A 25,262-nucleotide genomic window follows, 5' to 3' on the forward strand; every position below is an offset into this window, starting at 1 on the left:
TCCTCTGATCCCTGCCAGATACCACAAGCAGCGAACTGCTGGGATGTTGGAGTCAGAGCCTAATACAGGAAATGTTGTACTTCTCCTGCCACCTAGTGGCTGCAACTGATGCAGCACCACATCCCTACCGATGCCTGTAAGATTCGGCGATGAAGAATGAGTTCGTATTTCTGTTCAAGTGTAGTAAAACCTGAGTAGGGACAAAGAGGCATTTAGAAAACAATAATCTATTTTGAAAAGTCGGAAATCTGTCAGGCCCCTCACAAACTGCACTCTGCAGGATGAAAGAATGTTAAAGTACCAGGATGAGTCCTAAAGGCCAGATACTTTGTGAAGCAGCAGCTTTGCTGTTGTTGCTGGCAATGCAATATGCTCTGTCTTCAGTAGATCCCATCTCTAGGATTCATGAGGATACACAATTTCCCACTGCCAGGGAGTGCCTTTCTATTCTACAGAAAGAAGCGAACCTGTCACTGCTGTTTGTGCTGCCTTGATGTCTTCTCTAGCTTACATGGAAAAGGGAACCATTTCACAGGCATTGGTTTGACTGGTGAAGCTTCTTTCTTTCTGTTTCTTCTCAAAGTCCTAATCAAGCCATCTCTTTTCTTTTGGCTTTGTTTGTATGACAATCACAGCAGTGCTGATGGCTGCAGCAGAGAAGCCCACATATATTTCCAAAATAAGTAGCTAAAGTTTCTTTCAGTATATTTTTAAACTGCATGTTTTAAAAATACAGCATTTTTGAATGACAGGACTGTAAACGCTTCTGGAGTGTGTGACTGTTGTGCTGGGCATGAGTGGAGCAGCACGGCTACTTCCCAGAAAAGGAGTCTGTGCAAGAACTATTCTTCACCACCTAAGGCTTATAATAGAGGAAAAATAAAACTAAACTTTTGTTCATTTGTGGTTGCTGCTGTTTTAGAAGTAATTCATATACAGACACGGCCAAGAGCAGGTATCTCTGCTCTCAGACAACACTGAGATTTTGAAATAACAGGACTTTGAGACAAGACAGACAAGAGCAGGACTCCATGGAGCTGGGAACTAGAGAGATACTTTTCATTTCTATAGTTTGAAGAGAGCAGTGAGGGGCAGATAGAAAGAGCAGAACACACAGTCAAAGCAAAAAAGTGCTGCTACTGTCACAATGGTATCAAAATATTCTGTCATTCCTTTGGTGAAGATTAGAAAAAATTACAGAAAAGAGAAGCGAAGCAAAGCAAAGCAAAAAAGGCAGTAGAGAAGACACAGGGAATGAACTGAAGAGACTTCCTGGGCAGAGGGAGAAGCCTGGGAAACACTGCTGGGACCTACACGGCAGGGAAGAACTGGTTGAAACTGGGAGAAGTCCTCCAGTGTCCAGAGGTCCTCACCTTGGCCACCTTTGTGCCCACTCCCATGAGTCAGAACTGTGCCTTTCCCCAGAGCCCTGGCAGGACAGGGGCTGCATGTGACAGTATGAAACACGCCTAACATTCAGAGATGATACACATTCACTTGGCTGCCTGAGTTCCAGAGCCAGTCCTGCAAGTACATGTGTCAGGAAACACTAATTCCAACTTCAAGCATTTTTTCTGACTATGGCCCGAAGTCAGGTGTCTTTAGACTGATGAAGCAAAGACAACGAGTGGTTACATTTTAATTGAAGCGTTTAACAAGTTGGTTAACTTTTACTGAATTAAAACACCTTCAACTGAAAAAAAGATGAAACTTTGTTCGGGTCAATTTTCTTACCATGTGAAGTGTTAGGCAAAAATATATCTGGAAATATATTCTGCAGGGACTCATGGTTCACATTAGTGTTTACAGATTAAAGAACCGTGCACTGTTGTATTGATTAAAAACCATCAGCATCTGAGAAAAATAGTTACTACTGTTATTACAGACAATGCTCCTCTGCACAAGCCACTTCTCACTTCTAATCCAGCTGGGGTTGGGGTTCTTTCAGACACCAAAGACAAGAAGCACCCCAGCCCGGGGAACCACCTAATGCAGCCTCTCACCAGGAGAGGGAATTTCCCCCTAAGCTGTTTGAATAACCTGAAAAAACAACCTTTTTACAGAACCGTCTTGGAGACTGCCAGATAAAGATGCCCTTTGAGAATTATGGATAAAAGTAAAGATGCAGTTTATTTATTTTACAGTCAGGATTTAAAACTGAGATTCAACTTTCCTAGCATCTGCAATATATTATAGGGACACAGACTTGAATTTTAGGCAATGACCATTACTCTTAAAGTGTTACCTGACCCTGTAATTCAAGAGTTGAATGGACAGGCTTAGTCAGCCTTGCCCAGCTCAGGCTTCAGAAGACTTTGCTGTATTGAGGTTCAATGTAGCAGTCAGAACTTTTCCTTTAAATGAGATAACTGATTACCCAACTCATGACTTGGGCAGTCCAAGCCAGTCCACTCTAGTTTAAGCCAGTCCCTGGACTTTGGCTTCCATCAGTGCCTTTTTTACGGTTCTTTACTCATCTCCTGCAGCTCTAGTTGTCTGTTAGTTGCTGCTGGAGCTTCTCTTCCCTAGTGACCTGGAGTGAATGCCCAGCATGCTGAAACTATTTGCAGTTTCATCAGTAACCAATTCAATAATGACAAATCAAATAGCAAGAACTTCATGACAAGCTAAATAGAGTGTAAACACCAAGAAAGAATGAAATGACATGTTAAAATATTATCTCAGGCTCCTCTTCTTCTGTATATAGAGTGACTTTTTCCAAAGCAACCAAATAAAGTGTTAGGGAAGACCTAGGCTGTAAGCAGAAAAGACTACCTTTGCATGCAAATTGGTATATGGTTATCTTCTTTCTCTTTTGCCAAATAGTATATATTTTTTCCTTGCTGCTATTCTAAAAGAGCTGTTGCATAAATTGAGTACAGAAAGAAAAATAAATCTGACTCAGGTGTGGTTCAAATAATAGCACAAGGTCACATCTGAAAGATATCAAATGTCTTGCAAGGAATTGTCTTTTTAAAAGCAAAGGAAATGGGATTTAAAAGCATATTTCTACTTAATGTTCAATACATAACAGGGAGTTCAAACAAACCAAGGTTGTTCAGAGCACAGCAGCCAAAAAAAAAATACATGATTTGATAGATAGAGGAGGGCTGGAAGACTGAAAAAGTCCTCCACAATGAAAGGGTTATGAGTGGGAGGGATGGGGTATGCATGCATCACAAAACTGTATTGTATTCTATGCATTTGGTATACAATTCTATTGTATTGTATTCTAAGCCTCCTATCAGATATAGTTCTAAGAAAGGATGAATAAACTATTAAACCAGGAATGCCCTTCAATCCCCAAATGTTTGTCTAGTCTCAGCCAAGTCACTGAGCAAAATATTCATTTGGGTGAGATAACAATTGGAAAAGGAGGAGGAGGAAGGACAAGTAGATGGAAATCATGCACATTGCACCATCTCCCTCTAGAAGTTATTCTATGATAGTGCAGATTAAGGCAGCCAAAACTGGACACAGAAGCACTGAAGTGTGTAACTGGATTCTGGGAGGCAGCTACAAGCTTTGTCTCTCCTCAAATTCCTCACTGTCCTGTGCTTTAGTAGCTCTGGTCTTCTATTGCACTCTGCACTGGCTCCTTGGTGTCAGAGGACACAGGTGTGTGGCATTGCTCAGGCTATTGGAGTTGTAGAGGTGAACAGGACAGTGGGAACATGTCTGAATAGCTGTGCCAGCTTTGTTTGCTGCTTTTATTTCCTGCCAGAAAATGAGCTGCAGTCTCTTCCTCCTGGCTTTTGTCCTGGGTATTGGTGGAGGTTTCCAATATGGGCTGCAGATCTCCATTATCAATTCTCCCGCTGAGGTAAGCATGGACAGCTCATGGATTGAGCTACCAGCATGGATTTCAATGTTATGTGTTCCTGCCTCTATATGCAAGCACTAACAACTTCTTCATTTCTGCTCTCAAAACTAACTGTGGTTTCTTGGTTCTAAGACTGGCTGCTATTGCTCTTGTGTTTCATGGGGTTTTCACATCTGTCTGGTGTGACAGAACTGAGAAAGAGAAGGATTAGTGATACTTATAGTCAGCCATATTCCCCTTACTGAACTGGTCTGTTCACAGGACATTCTCCTCTTTCCAGTGCTCAGGTTGTCCTTTGTACCATTTGCTTGGCCACACACACTAAGTTTATGTGACTGCCTGTAAGGTGAAAAAGGACAGGGACGGACTGTAGCTCTATAACTGAGGTCAGCTCTAATATCTGCAGATGGAAAAGTAAAATTAGGGGAGGTATTTTTCATCCTGAATGGTGCCAAGACCACTATCTTAGTGGCGTTCACAGTTGATAAATTGATATATTTATTCATTGCACCCTGTTGCTAAAACATTAACACATGGGATGTTAGTGGCAGAATTCCCTTAGATTTCACTGGGGCTAAGATTACAAGTAAGCTGGCAATATAAATTGATCAAGAAGAGCAGTAAGTAGGTAAGAGAAGTAAAAAAAGTGGTGCAGTTATGCAAAAGCATGTTGACTGACTCCATTGTTTTCTGTTCTTATATTAAAGTACATCAAAAGTTTCATTCGTGAAACCTGTCTGAGGAGATATGGCTCTTCTCCCAGTGAAGAGATGATTACTTTGATGTGGTCCTTCATTGTGTCCATTTACAGCATTGGTGGGCTTCTGGGGTCCTTGTCTGCCGGATATTTGTCTGTTAGATTTGGAAGGTAGGAATAATGATTACATTAGTCTTTCTGTTTACAGCCACAACTGTCATGGGAGAAACACTGATTGTGAAGTGGCACAAGTGTGAGCAGCCCAGAGCTGCTTCAGATGAAGAAACAGAATGGCAAAATCTGCCAATGACCACAAAGAAAATTGTACCCTCTCCCTTATAAATTCCAAAGCAAATCCATTCCGGAGAAGTCACATGAGGAGTAAATGCATTTTAAAGTGAATTTCACAGACAATCTCTCACAAAGCTTGTTCCTTAGTGCAGATACTGGCTCCACTAGAGGCATCAAACTAACTTATTGGTCCACAACAAAGTTTTCCCATTCCATTTCCCATTTACTTCACTGCAGCTAATCTCAAAAGCCAGCATAGAGTCTTCAACTTGGTACACTTTATACAACTTCTGTAAGGCTGCATATGACACAGGGACACTATTTATGCTCATATGAATTTAAATGAATTCCAGGAAGAAGGCCATGCTTTTTGCGGATATCCCTTCCCTGCTGAGTGCAGCTCTGATGGGATTCAGCCAGCTGTGTGGATCCTTTGAGATGATCATCGCTGGAAGATTATTTGCTGGAGTGTGTGGAGGTAAATCAGCATTCCTATCTATGGCATTAAATAGCTGGGAGAGCAGTGACTGAGGGACGCAAGGATTTACCAGTCTGAGTATACGCATCACAGATTTGTACTAAGTCTGCAGAGGGTCTGCTTTCTGAATGCATTTTTAACTAAATAATAAAACACCAATGTCATTAAATTAATCAGGAGTGACATCTCCATTCCTCATTCTTTTATCTTTATATACAGTCCAGACAGAAAGTACTGCCAACCTGTGAAAAAGCCAAAGCATGCAATATTTCAGGGGAGCATGCTCAGTCAGTAGAAAGCTGACCTCCCGTTTCTGTGGCTGCTTGTTGTGGCTGATACTGTCTTCCATATTACAAACAAGGGGATGATTTTCAATCTGGGCAGTTCTAATTTCCAGATGCCTTAGAAGGTTACATTGTGTCTGTGTTTTCAATTCCTGAGCAGCTGGATATAGATAATCCTAACCAGCAAAAATAATAGAGAAATGATAATTCATTCACTGAGCAAAAGGAATATAGAGCATTTGTTAACTTGCTGGTTTGAAGCACAAATTAAAGCACATAGCATCCTGAGTAGGCACTGAAATATACAATTTAAGATTAAAGGGAGCAACAGCAACGCTCTCCATGTGGCTGTAGGAAACACTGTAGGAGAAGACCAGCCTGCTGAAGAACAGATTTCCCCAGGGGAACATACTTGCTTAGTGAAAGATTTAGGAAAGGCACAAGGCCACTGTACCAGGAACACACTTCATGTCATGCAGAATGCTCAGCGCAGCGAAAAGTTATCCTGGAGCCTCACCCTATATGCTTTGTCCATAATGGTCCACTCCAGAACACCAGACATTTGGGAGTTCGATGCCCTGACAAACACCTGTGATTGCAGGTTTAGCTCTGAACATCCATCTCATGTATGCCGGGGAATGTGCCCCACGGAAGCTCCGTGGGCTGGTTGCTGTAACCGCTTCTACTGCCATCGCCACTGGAAAATTTGTAGGATTTGCTCTGGGTCTCAGGTAAGGGGGTCTGAGACCTATTTCATTTCTTCTGTTATTAAAATACATGCATATGTTAATGCAAGCCTATGGATAGGCTAATTAGCAACTATTTTTAGACATGTTTTCAGGGTCCCCTATGCAGCCAGACTGAATTAGCTCAGTCTGAATTTCTGACTTAAGTCAATGAGAAACAGAAATCAGACAAAATATTTAATCCTGAACAACGATGTTGCTTCCTAACAAAGGGAGATAAAAATACTGATAATAAAAACTTTACCAGATTCAAATGGGTTTTAAAAGAAATCCATCTTTTGTAAGAAATGACGTCTACTTTTAATTTTTTTTTAGAAGGAGCAGGGAATATCAGATCCATCCCAACTTAATTGAAAATACACACAAGCCAGCGCACCCATGAAACCAGCAACTGTTGTGGATTCATTCCCCCCTGCACAGGCTCCTCCTCCTGTCCTGTCCCAAGGATGGTCTGTCCTGTTCCCCTGGCATGTGTCTTTCTGGCCACAGTACTCTCAAAAAACCAGCAGCTGTTACATGGGGCAGTCAGTAGCAGGGTGATAACCCGCGGATCCTGTCTTGTAACTTGAGGCTCTTGGGATCAGTAGCAGACGGATAAACCAGGGCAGGTTCCTTCTTCCGTGCTTGTGCTAGAACACGGTTCATCTCTGTGGGCTCCAGCTGTGCAGGAGGGGGCAGTCAGAGGTGCTGCACTCACCACTGTGCAACAGGGGGCAACACTGTGTGCAGCACTCTGCTCTCCCCTTCCACCTCCCATTGAGGTTTTCACGGGCTGATGAATGCTGGAGGCTGTTGGGTGAGAGCTGCCCAGACACCCTCAGCAGCGCCAAGGGACCACGCTGTGTCTGTGTGTGCTCACATGGTTGCTCAGCTCCTCTCATTCTTCCGGTTCTGTTTCAGAGAAGTTCTTGGAGTAGATGCTCTCTGGCCAATTCTCATGGCAGTCAATGTGCTTCCTGCCCTCGTACACCTTCTCACCCTCCCCTTCTTCCCAGACTCACCCCGCTACCTTCTCATTGACAAAAAGGACAAGGAGGGGTGCATCAAAGGTAAGGAAATCGGGCACAAAGCATTCATTTCAACAAAAAGTGGAGAATACAGTAAAGCCCCGCATGAGCCTGGAAGAGAGTACAGTTGGGAAAAAGACTCTTGTTCTTTTGGCTCTGAAACCACCTTCAGCTTGAATGAAAGATGGCCTCCTCTGGTTTGGTATTAGTACTCTCTTGGCATTAGTATTTCCCTTACCCTCTGCCAGGATCTTCTGAGGGATGTGATCACACAGACCTTGTATTTCCATCAATACAGATTCTGCCCTGAACAGTCAGGCTGTGGATATGGTACCTTCTGTCTCTGTGTAAGAAAGTGATGCTCTTTACTGTCATGCCTTATCCGTAAGCATTTCAGTTCTTCAATAACCCTAACACCAACTACTGACATAAACAGAAGAACAACCACTGAGGGTATTTAAGTGTCGAAAGAGAGAACTCTTGGATGTAGACTTATTTTTTAATGTAGGAGTCACTTTTCCTTGTCTGTGTTTTTATGTATACCCTAGAATTGCACCTTTAGCAGGAGGGTATTCAGGGGAGGATTGGTAAGTGATTTACATTGAAACACAGTAAGCAGCTATTGGCCAAAGGTTAAGGTTGTGATTAAGACATAGACAGAAATTAACTGGATTTGTGTCTAATCTGAACTCAGATCTCTAGAAAGGTCATACAAGCAAAGAGCCTGAAGCTCAACTAAGACACTCTGCAAGTCAGGAAGTAACCCTCTGAATTAATGTCTATGCTGGTGAGCTTGGTCCAGGAGTCACCTCTCTTCCTCTCTTGTAGCTGTGAAGTGGCTCTGGGGAGATGGTGACCATATGGCTGAAATAGATGACATGATGGCAGAGCAAGAAGCCATCCGTGAGGAGAAGGCTAAGAGCATGTGCGATCTTTTTCGTGACAGACCTGTCCGCTGGCAGTTCATCACTCTTTTCCTTGTCTCCTCATGCACACAGCTAATTGGCTCCAACGTGGTATGTGTGCTACTTTGCTTTTACTGCTTATTATAGTATTTTTCCATGGAAGTTTGGGATCTGGGATAAGTTGAGAACCTTCTTTTAGCAACTGTCATCTGAAGACATCTCTGTGAATTACCCTGTTATGATAAGAGAATGGAAGGGGATAAGATAAAATCTCAAATACCAAACAAGTAAACAACAGCATAAGCGCCTCTGCATCTCTGAACTCCAGAAGGCACTGCCCAAAATTGTTTAGCCATTTCAGGACAAACTGAGTCAGGCTGACAGAGCATTTCCGTATTCCTACATCTTTGGGTTTCTTTCTAAATCCTTTAACTTTGCACTTACTTTTGATTATAGACAATTACAACATCCCAGTAATATGTGTAACAGTTACTGAAATATATTCTGTTTTACCTTTTTTTTTCTGGAAATATATCTAGCTGTGTTTCATATCTCTGAGCATGGGAATAGTTGTTGTATAAAATGAGCTTATAGTGAAAGCATAGAAGTTTCAAAATCCAGATGAATTTTGCAAATTCATAAAGACTTCAAGATTAGTAAGACTTCTTTCTACCCTCACTAGTGGTGCAGTAACTATACCATAGAGGACCAGTAGAAGCTGAGTATATTAACAGTGGAATTTATTATGCATTATGAGTGCTTATGTCTATCAAAATCTTCAAGATTATGTAGAAAGAGAATGAAAGCATTTGCTTATGTATTGTCCACATTTCTGTATGCTCCTCATCCAAAGTACACAAAACACTAAAACATGTGAAAGATGTCGGATAGATAGAATTATAACCTGTAAGATAAGACAAAGGTAGTGCTAAAAGCAAAAAGAGAAGAAGAAGGTTGTATTTGTTACTGAGTTCAAGACAGAGGTGCTTGTGAAAGCTGTTCTGCACAAGTAAGCCTCATGGAAACACTGAGGATTAGTTACTGAATGAAGATTTTCTCTTTTGTTAACGACTGATTAGTTATTTTCTGTCAAAAAAGAAGCTACTGTAAACATGAGCACATGAGTACAGCCTTCACATCTTTCTCTTCTTCACAGGTTTACTTTTATGCATACAGTGTCTTTATAAATGCTGGAATCCCCCCTGCTCAAACCCACTATGTCTCCCTTGGAGTTGGGATCACTGAGATCCTCACCACACTGATGTGTGTAAGTGGCCCTTCAGCTGAATTTCATTCTGCTATAATGCATGGTTCATTTCAATCTTTGTAACTACTGTAAACGGAGATTCAAGGATCAGATGTTCTGCAACAAGTCAACTGCAGTATTTGCACTGATCACATAAATCCTCTCCACACACCCTGCAAACATGGGCATATGCAATTTAATGGGAGGAAAGGATTTTCTCTCAAAATCATGACCCAGACTGAGCCATCTTTGGGAGTTCCAGTTCCCCCCTATAGGAAAGGCAGATGACAGTCCCTGCGTCTACTTGTTGGGAGGCTGTAGGATTCATGGCAATTACCACTGCAAGCATCTCCACTTTGCTGAGCTCCCCAGCTGTACTTTGCCACCAGAATGCCACCTCAGATCTCTTCTGCTCAGGCAATACTCCCTGCAGCTCTGCACCTCTCCACCTTCCCCACCCCTGTGCCTGCAGTTCCTGGTCCTGCTCAATCCCCCCAGACACCTTCACTCACTCTCCCAGAGGAGGTACTACATAGCAGTCTCTTCAGAGATTCCGTGCTGGCCTGGTGAAAACAGCTCACTAGTGCCTGTCCTTAAGGTCTGTGCTGTGTCCTGTGAAGCTGATAGCATGTCCGTCTGGTTGCAGATTTTCCTAATTGAGCGCACAGGAAGGAAGACACTGCTGTGGAAAACCTACACTGTTATGGCCTTAGCTTTAGGGTTCCTCACTGTCACGCTTTCACTACAGGTAAGACACCACTTACTCATTATAGAGCTGTGTCAGGTCTTGATGTTCTATTTTATGGCAGATATCATCACCGTTTCCCTCCACCCAAATCACTTTTTAGTCAGAGTAGAAGTATTTTTGAGGCTAACCACCAGTCTAACAGGGCTGTTCCCACCCTTGTACATGCAGATTAAAGCTAATGGCGTTATACTACCATGATCACTGCCAAGATTATCTCCTTTGTGAAGTTTCTGGAAGCAGAGGAAACAGATGTATATGTAACATAGATATAGTTAGCAGTGATGAATGTTTCTAATGGAGCTGGATAAATACAACTTTAATTTCTGATATTATTTGCTTTTCATTTCCTACCATAGGATGCCTTTTCCTGGGTACCATACTGCTCTGTTGCGCTCATCTTTATTTTCATCATGAGCTTTGGCATTGGGCCAGGTTGGTATTTTCTGCTGGAATGGTTTCATATACTCATTCCTTCCTCACTTCAGCCTTTAGGAGAGGTCCCAGGTGTAGCTGTTCCACAGTTAGTGTGAATCCCTACTACTGGTTCAGCGCAGGGGTAGATATTCCCCTCCACACTGTGGTAGGAGGTAACACTTCATTTCATATTGCATTCGTACATGACTTCCTCCTGAAGACCCAAGCAGCACCTCGAACACTTCCAGGTCAGTTAAAACCATTAACTTACATGGCAATATATCAACTGTAAGTTGCAGAAGCGTCTTCCAAAATTTCTAAACTTCCTCTTTTCTCCAATATGTTGTTTTTTTTTCAGCTGGAGTATTATGCTCCTTGCCCACAGAAATATTCATTCAGTCATACAGACCAGCCGCTTATGTTTTTAATGGTACTATAAACTGGATCCAACTTTTCATCCTTGGACTTTTGTTCCCTTTCATTGTGGTAAGTGAAGTAGGGTGTTTTGTTTCAGTTCAGAGGAGATGAGACCTTTCTTGAATCCAGAGCACACTTCTCTTTTTCAGTACTTGACACACAGGACAGCTCAAACTAATTGCAGTTCTGATACTCCTTTCTTCTTACCCAGATATCTAGTGAAAGTGCTAGATAAACTCTAGATGCTACTAACACTATCTACACAGAGTGTAACACTGACAAACACTGAAGCAATGACAGAGGCACTAACAACTGTCCAAGACATCTGAATGTCATGAGGGGTTCCCTTCTTTTCCCCCCCTGTCCTGTGTGTTCATCTCCTTTGGGGTATATTTGGAAAATGGGCGGTTTCAGAGATCTCTCACTGCACTTGTACATATCAGGAAACAAAAGCCTTTGCAGTTCTGGGCTGTGCAAGGAGGGACAGAACTAACATGCTACCTACCTTACCCAGTCTAGCACAGACTAAGGACAGAGCAGACAGAAGAGTAACTGAAGCTCAGCACTTCTCTAGATTGTCAAGCAATGACATTCAATTTCTGCTGAGCATAGAACTTTCCTTCTTAAAACAGGAAAGGAGAATTAGTTCATCTTACCACTCCATGCCATTTCCCAGGTGGCATCAAGCAGGATTTACATCGAGTCCCTGACCATGTTTTTTAATAAATAGAAAACCAGGAACTCCATATCATAAGAGAAAGAGATCTAGGTCAATTTATGTGAACACATTTTGTCTCTTTCTTTTCCTATAGGAAGGTCTTGGTAGTTTCTGTTTCATCATTTTCTTGACATACTGTCTGTCCATGGCTATCTTTGTCTTCCTGGTGATGCCAGAGACCAAAGGAAAGACCATGCTGCAGGTCATGGAGGAGTTCAACCGCCTGAACTACCGTGGGAAGAAGAAACAGACAATCCTAGAGCAGAGTAACTGTTCAGTGGTGACTGTTACTAGACTTTAATAACAAACTCTCCACTCTTATTACTGTAGTGCCCAGAAGCCTCACTAAACAAGACAGAATCCATCTCTCCATAAACAGAAAAAAAAGTGTACTTTAAAAATAATCACTTGCAGTGCAGGATGAATTTGGTGGCTCTCTCCAACTGCTGGAATATGAGCCGAGTTCAATCCTCTGCAGAAAAAAATTACACACAGTCTAGAAAGAAATAAGATCTTTGTCAGTCCCTGCAAGTTAGCAGCTGTGTAACTGAGAACACAGGATCTCCTACTTTCCTAACCAAAACCAGGACTCCACAGTTACTGGAGGAACTGAGTGTGGAAGGTTCAGATGTACAGCATACTTGTGAAACAGAGAAAAAGAAGACACAGCTTTCACATTGAAATTATCTGCTCCTACGAACAAGCCAGTGCTGCTGAGCTCTCCCAGAGAAGGAGCTTCAGTCCACATGAAAAGAAGTGTTTAGCTCTTTAATAAGTGGAGTAAGAGTACCCTGCCTTTCAGTAGGCAGAACTGGTATGCAATGTTTCCTCTTCTTACAGTTAGATTTGAGAGCAAGTACAAAGTATGAGGGCAACTAGGACTTTCTTGAGGAGCTTATGACCACACTTCTGTGACTTGCAGCGTGGTCTTCATCCCTTTTAATTTGTTTTGGGGTGGGTTTTTTTGTTGTTTTTTATTTTATTTTATTTTGAGGAGGGGGAAAGTCATTGCTAGGTGTGAAGGAGATAAAAGGTCTTGGTGTAAAGGAGACACTATGCTAGAGCAGTATCCAAACACAACCTGTTGCCTCAAGTCAAACCTCTTGCTTGGTAATCAGGTACACTGCTTAGATTTTGGAGATTCTCCTATTGGGACAAACAGGGATTTGCCAGCACTGGAAGAAAGCAAGACATAAAGAAAGTAGAGCTGCAGGAAATCATGTGTGGGCTAATTCAGGCTGGGCAAGTTCTCCTTCATTCTCAATAACTATGTAGCATGTCTTCAGCCTGGTGCTATTTCATGTCAGAGAGAAGGAACGCTGGGTTTCAATGGAATTGTGTTTCCAAGAGTACCTGGTACTGATGAGACAAAAAAGAGTATTGCTCCTCCAGTAGAACCCAGTCTGCATGTCTGAGTGTTTGCTTCTCTCTCTACTCCTCTGAATACTGCACATTTTAATGACAAAACATGGTAACAAGGGCTTCACTTTTTGTATTCATTGCTATAGGATGTGACACATTCTTGCTCTTCATGCTTTACAATTTACTGATAAGGAAATAAAAAAAGCAACAGGTAAGAAAACACATCATACTGATCATACCTGGATTTGGTTTTCATTGACTGAAGAGTCAGGGACACAGAGCCCATCCTCTGGGACTGTATTGTTGGGGTCAAGGAATACTGTGGCTTTCTTGTTCTGGAAATGAGATTTCCACTACTGAATGTTGCAGATACTGCACAATAAAATTTGCAAAAGGACCTGACTATTGAGTGGTAGTTTCTTTCACAGCCCTAAGTCTGTGCAGATAAAACTGCTATTTTATCTTCAAATCAATATTGTAGCAGTGCCAAGAGGTAATGCTAAGACCAGTAGACATCATCAACACAGCCATCCTTCCTATGACAATCATCATATTACAGAAGAAAGCTAGATAAAGTTTACAGTTTCAAGGCCAGAGAACATGGACTGAACAATACCACAGCAAAGCTGACCCCCATTCCTGCTTCTGGGGGAAAATGCTGAGGGAAAGAAGGAAAAAAAAAAGGGAGAGAGAGAAGGAAAAGATTAGGTAAGACCTTGATTTTTTTAAAGTCTTTATATGTTCTGGTCTTTCTCAACCATACTGGTTGCCAGTGAGGAAGTTTTTAGTGTCTTACAAGACACTAAAGGGGTCAGAAGCAGGAAAGTGCAGTAAATCATTAACACTGCCATCAAGTAGCATGGATTGGGAATAAAGGTTAGAGAGGTACTTGTGAATCTGCAGCATATCTGTTTGGTTTCCAGGATCACACAAATGCAACACATGACATCTTTGAAACCAAAAGCCCTCCAAGCTAAGGGTATTGGGTGAGTTAAGCACTGGGTCTGGAATAAGTACATTTCTTGTAGAGTTCAAACCCTAGGTGAAAAGACTCTTCTGTCCTCTTCTGTAGGAAAATAAATAAGAACTGTATTATGCACTTAAGTCTTGTTTTTCCCATAGTACAGCACTGAATAAAAGGGTGAAGCCAGATAGAAATGAGACAGCAGTGTGAATATTCTGGGAGAAATACAGAGAGGAGGAACAGCACTCTGCATGGACTGTTTGATCAACCAGATCTTAAAATCTGGCTGTACAGTGGTTCAAAACTCCTTCAGAAAGAACAAGAGCTGCCATGTGTGTCCTTCCTTCCAGCAACCATGCTTTCCATCCTCAGCTCAAAGAACAAATCTTCCTTTCCTCTCTAGCTCATTCAGGCCCCCTGCTCATGACCGCACTCTAAGGTGCTTGAACCATGCTGTCTGAGCCTAGCAAAGTGGTTTTCTGTTAGATTGGCAGAAGCCTTCTGAAAAGAGAAAAGAAAAGTAAAAACAGACTTGCATGAGACACTGCAGCTTGAAAAGATCTGGAAACAGAGATCTGACATTCAAATTTGACACAGGAAACAGAAGTTAAAAGGCAAAACCACAGAGAAACAGCAAAAGAGAGGGTTAACTATTATTTCAAAAGTAGCTTTTAGTGTGTCCTGACAGAAAGCAAAAAGTAACACTGGATTGTTCAAGTATCTCCTTTGACCTTTCTGCCCCAGGAGTTGGAACAACAGAAGTTTACAAGACTTCAAAGAGGATCTCAGTAAATGGGTGCAAGGAGCAAATATAAAGAAACTGTCCTGACCAGCAAAGTCCCTGTGTTGCTCATCACTGGGGCCTGCTGCTATTATGCTTTTGCCTAACAGTATTATTTGCAACTGACAGCTCTGGGATACTTTGCTGGACATAGTTCTGGTGTGACCCCTGAGGATAAAGTGGGTGGTGGTGGTAAGAGAGGACAGGGGATAGCTGTATGATCTGGCTGCAGTCTTCCCTTTGACAGCAAAACCTTTAGCTGAGGAGGGGGCAGTGGCCAGTGTTAAAATGACTGGAAACTGAGAGGAGGAATTTGTAAGAAACAAGAGAAAAGCTAAATAAAGACAGGGATTTTTGCAGTAGTAATTGAAGAGGAAGACAGATTCTGGGGTGTTTTGGAAGAGGAAGTGATAGCATTTGAGAAGTCTCTGCTGAGAGGCAAAGGAATGAAATACATGACCACACCTGATGCGGAGGTAACGAGGATTTCAGGAATGATGAAAATGGAATGGGTGAAAAGATGAATTCCGCTCCAATTATTTCACTGTGCTGATGTGCGGTGAGACACCCAAGCAGAGGGTTTGGAGAGAGCATTACTGGGACATGCAGCAGGAGAAAGGTCAAGGCATGACTCAGCAAGCTTGCCCTGTGCTGCAGGGCACACGGCCCAGAGGACAGCATGGGGTTGTTGTCAGTCACTGTAATGTGACAAGCAAACTGTAGGAGGAATGTCAGCGCTTCCGCTGTGCTCTTGAGCAAAGCTTCTGTTGCTTTCAGAACCGTAGCCCCACCTTCCCACTGCCCCTTTCAGCACTAACCACAGACAGTTAAATCTTTGTAGTGCAGAGTGAGCTCCACTGTATTCAGTGTAGTACAAAATCTTACACGTAATATATAGAAGCCTGAAGGAAGCAAGAAGTAGCTTACACTGTGTAAACAGTCAAGTCTTTGGCTGATTAAAAATAATTTTCTCTAAGGTGAAAAGTACTTCTAAAAATCAGTTCTCTAGCCAGACCACAATGAGCATCCCTGTCTGGCACACAGTAGCCACCTCTGTTGTTAAAAAGAGGCAAGAGTGAGGCTTCTGAGTGGTTCTGGAAACAGTAACCCTGATTAAAGAGCTGGGTGTTCACAAGGACCAAATATGCCAATATTCAGAGATTCACCAGTCCTGCAACTGGAAAATCATTCAGTTCATTTCAAGCAATGGAAAATGTTACAGCATACAAGAAGAGGCCTTACAGCCCAGCTAATAATACAAATACTCAAAATACTAAGAGGCTTATCTCTGTAGTAGACTTAAGAAAAGGAAAAACACTCAGCCTAAGCTGCATGTCAGAGAGGTGAAGAGGGACTCTGCTATCCTGAAGGAAAGATAGGAACACCATCCAGCTCCTCACAGGAACATGCAGTTGCTTTGGCAGTACAAGTGAGGGGGAGCACTCCCAACAGAAGACGGATAAACATTTACCAGTGTTGCAACCAGCCTGGCGTATCTGGGTCTTGGAATAATTAAACCAGCAAAAAGGGTCCCTGGTCACTGCTGGAGGAGGACACAATTCACTAAAAGCCACAGGGTTAGAATTTAACTTCTGTGACATGATCCCCACTTCTTAGAATCTACACATAGAAAACATACCTCTCATCTGACAGACTTGACAAGGGCTCTCAGAGCAGGCAGGTTTCAAGGGCAAATGGCTGGTTTCCTCTCAGACCTGGTGAGTATCTAACTTCTTGTCTTCTAGCCCTACTCACTGGCAAGCAGCATGATTGAAAAATTCAAAATGGGTGTTTGCATTTTACAGTAAATCATAGAAATGTGAAGACAGAACATCTCATCAATTGTCTCCTGGTCTAAAGCCAGGAGCTATCAGGAACTTACAATGTGTTTCGTCACCTTTGGCAGGTTCAATACCGGAAGCTACTGCTAATGATTACGGTGCTAGGGCTTGGGGGAACCCACTTGTCTGGTTTTCAAATGTCTGTCATCAATTACACATCTCCGGTAAGCAAAGCCTTCACCAGATCACATCTGTAACTGTTCGTCACGGCCTTACTCTTTGAAGATGCTCTAAAAAAATCTGTCAGGTGCTGCTATGTGGGTTTATTCCCAGCTCTTTCCAATGCCATACTGTCCACTGTCAAAAGACAAAAGGACTTTGCATGATTGTTAGGAGCTGTGCTCCAAAGACAACTTCTCACAGAACTCTGTGGGAACAACATATTGAAACACCCTCCTCAAAGATTATGCCATGGAGAAAAAAGATTAACAACTAGCTGACTGACTCTCAACCTTCAGTTCAGCCCTTTTCTCTTTATAACCACTACCTGCAATAGGAGCAACTGCCCTTCACTAGAGTCAATAAAAGGTCCCACTATTTTGGTGTAGGAGTACCAGGGTTCAGCAGACTAAAGAGTATAACTGCGTTTTGAAAGAGTATCTCACACTATTAGTCCATATGGGAGGAAATGTCAATCCTAATTTGCAAACAAATGTCCCATAGTCATGCTTTTATCAATTACTATCATTCACCTCTTTAAAGTTTTAAACATTATGAAGAATTATTGTTTGTGAAAGTCCCTTTTTCTGTCCCAGTACATCCAGAAGTTTATCAATGAAACTTGGCTGGAGCGATATGGGTCTGTGCTGCAACAGGAGACACTCACATTATTGTGGTCCTTCATCGTGTCTATGTATTGTGTAGGTGGAACAATAGGCTGTCTGTGCAGTGGGTTCCTAACAGCAAAATATGGAAAGTAAGTATATTTCCCAATAGCTAATAGAGGCTGCAACAAGGGAAGCAATTAAATGTCACTCACCTAATATAACGGATGTCAGAATTCTCACTGCCCCCTTCTGGTGCAGAATTTGCTCCACTCTGTGTTTAACTGCCCCTAGGTACATTAGAGAGACAGGAACATGCAACCATTTCTGATTCCCTTGTCACGGTTTTAGTGCCGTACAATTCCTGTATTTTCACTGAAATTTCAGTAAAAAATAAATCTCTGAAATGTCTTTATTGGGCAATAATGCCCTCTGGAGCCCAACACCACTGCAGTAATGCAATAGAGGATAGATATTCTGTAGGCAAAAGTTTTTCTTTCCTTTCTATTGATCACAGCCTTTTAAAAAAACGTGCAGGTTCATTCCTCTGTGAGAATAATAAGAGTTTCAGCAAGGATAAGCAGAAGTCCCTCAGGCCCCATTCAGAACCCTCTCTTTGAGGGTGGCCATACAGCACAAAGCCAGAACTCTCTACCTTGAGGTGGTTGGAGAGTGAAACATGTTCTCCATGAAGCTGACTTTGCCCTGTTCTGGGGACAGGCGCAGTGTTTGAGATGGGAACCTTATCCACAGTAGAGAAGTGAGAAAGACCATTCCTTATCAATATTTATCCTTCAGGAATTTCCTTCATCCTCATGGCGTGCTCACATAGTGTTAGCATGGAAAAGAGGAACCATTTCCCTGCAAAGACATGACTTTCCTAATCGGATATGGTTGTCTTGTAAACATTGGTTTAAACTTGGTCTGTAAATCCAGAGGAGAACAGGCAGGCATTAGTCAAAGATGAAAAAGTAAAACATGGATCACACCCGCATGTTTGCTGTTGCAGGAAGAAATGTCTGCTGTTCAATGACGTGGTCCTCATAATAGCCACACTGAATACTGGCTTCAGTAGGAGAGCCAAATCTTTTGAGATGATCCTGATTGGGCGCTTCCTTGAGGGCATCGGTGCTGGTAGGACTCCCCACTACTCCTTGTTAATGTGACTACTTTGGGGTGGATACAGAAATCTTCCTGTTGGGAGTACCCAGGCATGCACAGTAACCCCAGTGGAACAAGGAACAGATTGGGAAAAGGTAAGATGAGCTGTCCTTTGCCTTCAAGAGGTCTTGAAAGAGAGATCTGGTGGATTAACTAAACATCTTGCTTAAAGGAAAAGGTACATTTTTAGCCTATTATTGTGGAGGATATAGAGCAAACAGTTCAGAAGAGAAACGAGAAAGCTACCTTTAGGCGAAGGAAAAAACGAAAAGGGACCGCCTCTCTTGCTTTCTATAGCTTTAGCTCTTTTGTGTCTTCTTCATTTCAGGAATACACTTGAGTGCCCACGTTCAATACGCTGGAGAGATCTCACCGAAGAGGTTGCGTGGCTTTGTAAATGTGAGCTCCTCTGTGTTTCTTGCATTAGGAAAAGCTGTCGCAAGAATTCTTGGATTAAGGTACTTGTGCTACTCCTTCTCATCCTGTTTTCTATTTATTTGTCTTCTGTACGGCAGGGAAGTGTTGTTATCCCAGTCCTAGAAATGGAAATGCACTAAGGGTGGGATTTTACTTTGCTTAAATACAGCCATAATAATGGATGCGTTTACCTCATACCAGTCACAGAGGTTTATGTGTCACTGGGGAGAGAAAGGCCTTTCTCTCGAGAAAGAATGAATCCATCTCTGGAGGTGCGGTCTCTCTGCTGAAGTTAATAAAAAAAGTTGTATGCAAACACTCTCAGTAAACTTTTGGGATCTAAATCCTGCGGATTACTTGATACCCTCACTCAGAATTGCAGTATTGCTTCAGAAGACTGTTGCAGGATATTCATACTCCACTGATCTTTACATAATAGTCAGATTACAAGAAAAATCTCAGTCCTGCAGTAGAAAGTATGAGCCTGTTTTCCTTTCCCAGCCTAAGCATCTTCTATTTCAATTGATCTTCCCAAGCTACGTATGTAACATTGTGTCTCTTCAACTAATATAGGATCTAGGAAAATACCAAACTAGTTATGGATTGTAATTTTACTGAACTATAAATACACTCTAACATGCTTTCATAGAGATCTTTTAGGAACTGAAGATATGTGGAATGTGCTATTGTCCTTCTCTGGGTTAGTGGCATTGATTCAACTGGTCTTTTTGCCATTCTTTCCTGAGTCTCCTCCCTATCTCTTGCTGCAAAAAGGAGACAAACCCGGTTGCTTGAAAGGTAACATAAAACTTTTGATCCTTAATTCGCTAAACCATAACTCTCAGTAAAGTGAAACTAACAGAGGGGGTCAGCTTTTCTAGCAGCCAACTACAGATTTCTTGATAATTATATTATTAAATTCCTCCAGACTAAGTACAGTCATCAGAAGTATTTAAGATCTACCCCTAAATACTACAGCAAATTAAAAGCCATTTCCAGGGAAGTCTCAGCATGTTCCAGTAAGCAATATTCTAGTCCTTTGCTCAGGGACTGATGAAGCAAAACACAGACTGAACTGCAAATGCTTAATGTTATTGAAAGTTGAAAAATACAGCACTCTGAGCAGATCAGATGATGGGGAGTTTATTTCATTCTGTCTCTTCTTTAGCCATGAAGCAACTCTGGGGAGAAGGGAATTATCTCATTGAATTTGATGACATGATGAAGGAAAAGGCTATAACAAAAGGCACCAAAATCATGAATGTCCTAGAGATGCTGAAAGAACCATCTGTGTATCCGCAGCTGGGCACCATGCTCCTTATTTTACTGAGTCTGCAGCTCTGTGGCTTGAGTGCAGTTGAGTATACACTATTTCCATGCTTAGATCTACTACTAAGTAACTGAAGCACCACAATTCTAGCTTCTAATTTTTTTCTGAATCTACTTTATTCCCCCCTCACACAGAATCCACTGTCTGTGAAGATCTGTGGTATCATCACTAGCATTCTTCACATTTCCAGGGAGCTTCTCAGGTGGAAATACAAGAGATCCAACTCAGCATAAATTCCTGCAAGGGCACTGTTGTCTTCATTCCCCTGGTGGTATTACCAAAGATTCTGTAGAAGGGGTTATAAATACCCTAAGGCTTGCTACAACCCAGAGATCTGTTTATCTAGACTTCCAGCTCCACTTTCTGACCTCTGCAGTAGTACATGGTCAGCTATTGCTATTCAATTGTCATTCCATTTGATAAAGGAGATTTATCCTTTAAGTAATTTCCTTTCAGTTGTTTCCACATAAAGGTGGCTGTGCCCAGTACAGCTCAAGCTAAGAGTCATTCCCCTGCCTATCATTTTTATCACTCACCTATGGGTCTTTCTCCAGAAACACTGCATTCTGCTGGAGCTTGTTCATTACACTTTCCAGAACTGTGGGCAGAGGAGGCACCTCTGTGTTGGTTGGGTTTTTTTCCCCCCTGGCCTTTCAAATACCTTTTCTTCATCTCCATTACCTTTTTGAATTTTCACATCTCAGGCAAGTATGTTTCCTCCACTAAGCCCCAACAATGTACTGTTGCTTTTGCAGTGATGACAAGTCTTGTACTAAATGATGCTGGGTAAGCACATATCATATCTATTGACTATGCTTCATTTTGGAATTTTTTCTTGTTTCCCAGATCACATTCTACACCTCAGAAATTTTTCAGACAGCTAACCTGAAGGAAAGCATAATCCCATATGTATCTCTAGGAGTTGCAGTTTCCGAGCTCATCTCTCTCATCTTCTGTGTAAGTCAGACCTCTCTGGGGCTTTAAGAGTTAAACTACATGTGAGTTGACTCTATTCTTCCTGAAAGAAAATGAATATTCTCCTTATGAACTAAAGAATGCTTCCACTGAATACAGTATTTATGAAGAAGTAACTGCAGTGCTGGGCAGCAGTGGTAATTCATAGCATTAGAGAGGCTGGAAGGAATTCAATAAAATAACAAACATTGTACCAATAAGATTTGTGTTCTCTAAAATAAAAAAGAACTCAGGACGAATGCTTGAGTTGTTGGATGCCTGACAGCCGGATTTTGCCATGCTTCCAGTGAGATGCAAGTTTTTTCTGCTCCTCAGAGCTCTATTATTGATCGCTTTGGACACCGGATACTCCTGTGGGGTGGTTATTTGCTGATGGCACTGATACTCACACTGCTTGAAATAAGTCTTCTACTGAGCGTAAGTAAATGTCTCTCTGGGAGTGGAGCTGTGTCAGAACTCTTTGTGCAGGGTGGCAGATAATCAGCCTTAGCTTTCATGTCCAAAATAGTAGGTCAGGATATCTTCTGAATACAAACTCAGCCTCTCTGCAAGGGTTTTGTGGACCTGCACTGTGGTTCATCTTTTTTAATCAGGCTTTCAAACAGTCAGTGAGAAACATTTTGTAAAGCCATTGGTCTGGCAGAGCTTTCCTCCAGCTCTGATCTCTCCAAATCTCAAGAGAGGTGTGTTGCCTACCAGGGGCACGGATCAGGGATGTGGCAGAGAGGCTGCCTGCTCTAGTAAGTCCCACGGACTATTGAGGAAATTCTTTCCTGTTAGGGTGCTGAGGCACTGGAATAGGTTGCCCGGGGAGGTTGTGAATGCTCCATCCCTGGCAGTGCTCAAGGCCAGGTGGGACGAAGCCTTGGGTGACATGGTTTAGTGTGAGATGTCCCTGCCCATGGCAAGGGGGTTGGAACTGGATGATCTTAAGGTCCTTTCCAACCCTAACTATTCTATGATTCTATGATTCTATGTCTTGTTCTGCTGTCTTTTAAATCCGTACATGAGCATCTGTGCTACCACCTTTCCCATTTGCTGTCCCATGCCTCCTGCAGCAGAAACTGTGTGTAATGACACTTCCAAACCCCACCAATTTCCTACCCTTGATACAAGTGATCTCACTACATACTGCAGCTTATTAGCTACTTCTAGTTGGGATGGTGGAAAGTAGTGAGTAACCCAGTGTCATGGCTCCAGTAGCACTGGTGTTTGCACTGCACTGCAGTTGTGGTCTCAGTCCATATACTTTCAGCTTCTTTCTGCTTCACAGATATCTTCTGGTTCACAAGAGACTTAAGCATTTCTCTGAGGTTGTCTCATTCAGTGAGATAATCAGGTTAAATCAGTAACAATTCTCCACATATTATAATTACCTTGGAATTTGTTACTTGTTTTTCAGACCAGGGTGCAGTTCAGCTCACCTCTGTAGGTAGGACACTGCAGGCTACTCCTGGCCTTCTACTGCATTCAATACAGAAAGATAAGTAGCTCTAGTGAGCACCTACTACAGAGCTGAGTATCATGAGCATTTACATTAATAATTGCTTCTCCTGTACATTTGGATCAGCCATGCTACAGCTATAATATTAATTTTCATTCACTTCCCTCCTTTTGTCTTTGTCTAGGATCAGTTCCTCTGGATGCGGTACTGCAGTGTTATTCTTATCTTTTTATTCATCATTGCCTATGGGTTAGGACCAGGTGAGTACAACAATAAAAGCAACAACCTTGGACCACATGGATAAGCACAAGCCATGAATGTATGGAAGTAGAACTAGACTGCGTGAATATACCTTTGAAAACCAACAGCTTAGTTTGCACTGCAATGGTGGGAGTCCCAATTTTTGATGAATTTATGACCCAAGAAATAATTTTCTTAACAAATTATTTTAAATTACTCAGACCCTGATGGATCAGAACCCTGTTTCTTCTCACTGAATTACAGGTTCAAGCCAAAAAAAACCCTTGTTAATCAATTCACTAAGACTTGTGTTGGAGGGTGTCAATGCTGTTCAGTGCACACAGGCTCAACTGCTCCATCCTCTGCCTGTGGCAGAGATAGCCCCTTCTAAACTATCAGAGTTTTCTCAACTTACCTGTAAAATTCTACTTTATTAAAGAATGACACCTGATAGCACACAAAGTCTCTCTGTTAGCATTGCTCAGTGCTTTCTCATCCCCTCAATGCCACTCTGAACCACATACATCAGTACATACCAGATCCAAACTTACAGCTCTCTACCAGGACCTCACTCACATAAAACCAGTATCTACCCTGAAAGGTCCCTGAATAAACACAACTTTAAGTTATTTCAGTCTCCAAATTCAAACGGCAGCCTTTATTATTAAAAAATAACTTTTTAATTAAGCCTTTATTATTATTAAGACTTTATTATTATTGTATTATTACCTATGAGGACCATGAACATCTTGAAAACCTGATAGAATTCCCATGGTAGCAGAACCCAGGTGTCTCCTACAGGCAGTGGAGAGAATAGGCCATTCAGGCCATTCATCTCTATATTTTATACATGTTAGGTAGCTAGAAACTGCACTTGGTGCTCCATGGACCACCAGAGAAGTCTGTAGGTGAATTCAGATAGAGATGGCTGTGCTGCCCAAATGTAGATGATCTCACAGTAGTCTGACTTACTGGGGCTGTGTTTGACCAGTGACACCAGCTCATTCACTTTGAGGAAAATGGTTAAATGCAACAGTGTTTCTATTGATTTTTTATGTTTTTTCCTCAGCGGGAGCCATCACATCTGTCACAAATGAAATCTTCACCCTTTCGACAAGGTCCTCTGCTTTTGTAATCGGTGGAATCATCATCTGGCTTGGCCTCACTTTCACAGGAATGATTTTCCCCTTTGCTGTTGTATGTAATTTTATTCAAATATTCTTGTTGACTCTATCAATTTAAACTGGTTTTCTAGGCTGCTCTGGACAGGGAGTAGGATGAAATGCCTTGTAGATGATCAAAGCTGTGGATCTCTTATTCCTACTGGTATAAGGATGCCATCTATGTAAAAAACTTCTCTCAACTTCAGACATCACCTGCTGCCTCAAGACTAGATTAAAAAGATAAATAGATACTCCTTGTGTAAAACCAACTTATTCCTCATTTCACAGGGGCAAATCAACAGTGTTCAAGAATCTTTAGAGGCAAAGTGCTGCCAGGGGAGATCACTTATCTTGTTCTATTTTTATCTCTAGATGTTCCTTGGTCCTTTTTGCTTCCTCATCTTTATTGCTGTCCTGGTCATTTCAGCGGCTCTCATCTACCTATTCCTCCCAGAAACAAAAGGGAAATCAGCCTCTGAAATCACAGAGGAATTCAAAACATGCCAGGTTAAGAAGAAACGTCATCAGATTGTGGAGAAGAATGCTACTGAAGAGAAGACATTCTGCACCAAGCTCTGATAGGTCACCAAGCAACTCCCACTGACAAAAAGCCCTGTCTCAAAATCAAACTGAAAACTAAACCTTAACATGGACTTTTCTCAATAAAATGTAACGCAAAATGTAATCCAGAGATAGCTTGTTATTAATCCAAGTAGTCCTATTTTACATTTATCTTTATCTTTGCTTTTCATGGTGAGAGACAATGGCTCCTTCCTAAAACAGCTAGGAATAGGCAGGAAGACATTAATAACTACAGACACTTCTCAGAACTGGCACATGCAAAACATTTTCAAGTGTAACACATCAATTTCATCTCAATTCTTTCTCCTATGCTGTCATTTTAAAGAAGAGGATTTGTCTCTGTCTTATTTTGTAAGAAAGCTCTGCTCAGGATTAAGAGTGGTATGAAGAAAAGATTAAACATAAACATAGTTCTTGAAAACTATTTTCATGTGATCTCCTTATGTTATCACACTGTAAAGGAC

At 41.9% G+C, this 25,262-nt stretch overlaps 2 protein-coding genes across 4 annotated transcripts; both read left to right on the forward strand.

Moving 5' to 3' along the window:
* Positions 1-3,455: 3,455 nt before the first annotated feature.
* On the forward strand, positions 3,456-12,719 carry LOC130600243 (solute carrier family 2, facilitated glucose transporter member 11-like). 2 transcript variants are annotated; one of them, XM_057411365.1, is made up of 12 exons: positions 3,456-3,618; positions 3,725-3,823; positions 4,531-4,691; positions 5,165-5,289; positions 6,175-6,304; positions 7,220-7,368; positions 8,155-8,342; positions 9,388-9,498; positions 10,124-10,225; positions 10,582-10,657; positions 10,998-11,125; positions 11,869-12,719. In XM_057411365.1, the coding sequence occupies exons 2-12, from the start codon at positions 3,728-3,730 to the stop codon at positions 12,073-12,075; spliced, it is 1,473 nt and encodes a 490-aa protein (XP_057267348.1). In that variant the 5' UTR covers positions 3,456-3,618; positions 3,725-3,727; the 3' UTR covers positions 12,076-12,719. The 2 variants fall into 2 exon arrangements, with proteins under 2 accessions (XP_057267348.1, XP_057267347.1); XM_057411364.1 differs by lacking the exon at positions 3,456-3,618 and having other exon boundaries at positions 3,628-3,823.
* Positions 12,720-16,196: 3,477 nt separating this feature from the next.
* Positions 16,197-24,901, forward strand: LOC130600212 (solute carrier family 2, facilitated glucose transporter member 11-like). 2 transcript variants are annotated; one of them, XM_057411328.1, is made up of 12 exons: positions 16,301-16,599; positions 16,788-16,886; positions 17,478-17,638; positions 18,496-18,620; positions 18,976-19,105; positions 19,714-19,862; positions 20,233-20,420; positions 21,241-21,351; positions 21,685-21,786; positions 22,998-23,073; positions 24,123-24,250; positions 24,589-24,901. In XM_057411328.1, exons 1-12 carry the CDS (start codon positions 16,576-16,578, stop codon positions 24,793-24,795), a joined length of 1,500 nt encoding a protein of 499 aa, XP_057267311.1. In that variant the 5' UTR covers positions 16,301-16,575; the 3' UTR covers positions 24,796-24,901. The 2 variants fall into 2 exon arrangements, with proteins under 2 accessions (XP_057267312.1, XP_057267311.1); XM_057411329.1 differs by lacking the exon at positions 24,123-24,250 and having other exon boundaries at positions 16,197-16,599.
* Positions 24,902-25,262: the final 361 nt, after the last annotated feature.

The sequence above is a fragment of the Pezoporus wallicus genome, unplaced genomic scaffold, assembly GCF_028554395.1.
Source record: "Pezoporus wallicus isolate ANWC-B61680 ecotype Strahan unplaced genomic scaffold, APGP_CSIRO_Pwel_v1 contig_6401, whole genome shotgun sequence".
Classification (NCBI taxonomy): Eukaryota; Metazoa; Chordata; class Aves; order Psittaciformes; family Psittacidae; genus Pezoporus; species Pezoporus wallicus.

Excerpts from the sequence above, each read along its gene's own strand:
- LOC130600243 (XM_057411365.1), top strand. The coding sequence starts at position 3,728 with ATGAGCTGCAGTCTCTTCCTCCTGGCTTTTGTCCTGGGTATTGGTGGA. Across the intron at positions 3,824-4,530 it reads TTATCAATTCTCCCGCTGAG|TACATCAAAAGTTTCATTCG; the intron begins GTAAGCATGGAC and ends CTTATATTAAAG. Across the intron at positions 9,499-10,123 it reads TCCTCACCACACTGATGTGT|ATTTTCCTAATTGAGCGCAC; the intron begins GTAAGTGGCCCT and ends GTCTGGTTGCAG.
- LOC130600212 (XM_057411328.1), top strand. The coding sequence starts at position 16,576 with ATGGCTGGTTTCCTCTCAGACCTG. Across the intron at positions 16,887-17,477 it reads TCATCAATTACACATCTCCG|TACATCCAGAAGTTTATCAA; the intron begins GTAAGCAAAGCC and ends TTTCTGTCCCAG. Across the intron at positions 21,352-21,684 it reads TCATCTCTCTCATCTTCTGT|AGCTCTATTATTGATCGCTT; the intron begins GTAAGTCAGACC and ends TCTGCTCCTCAG.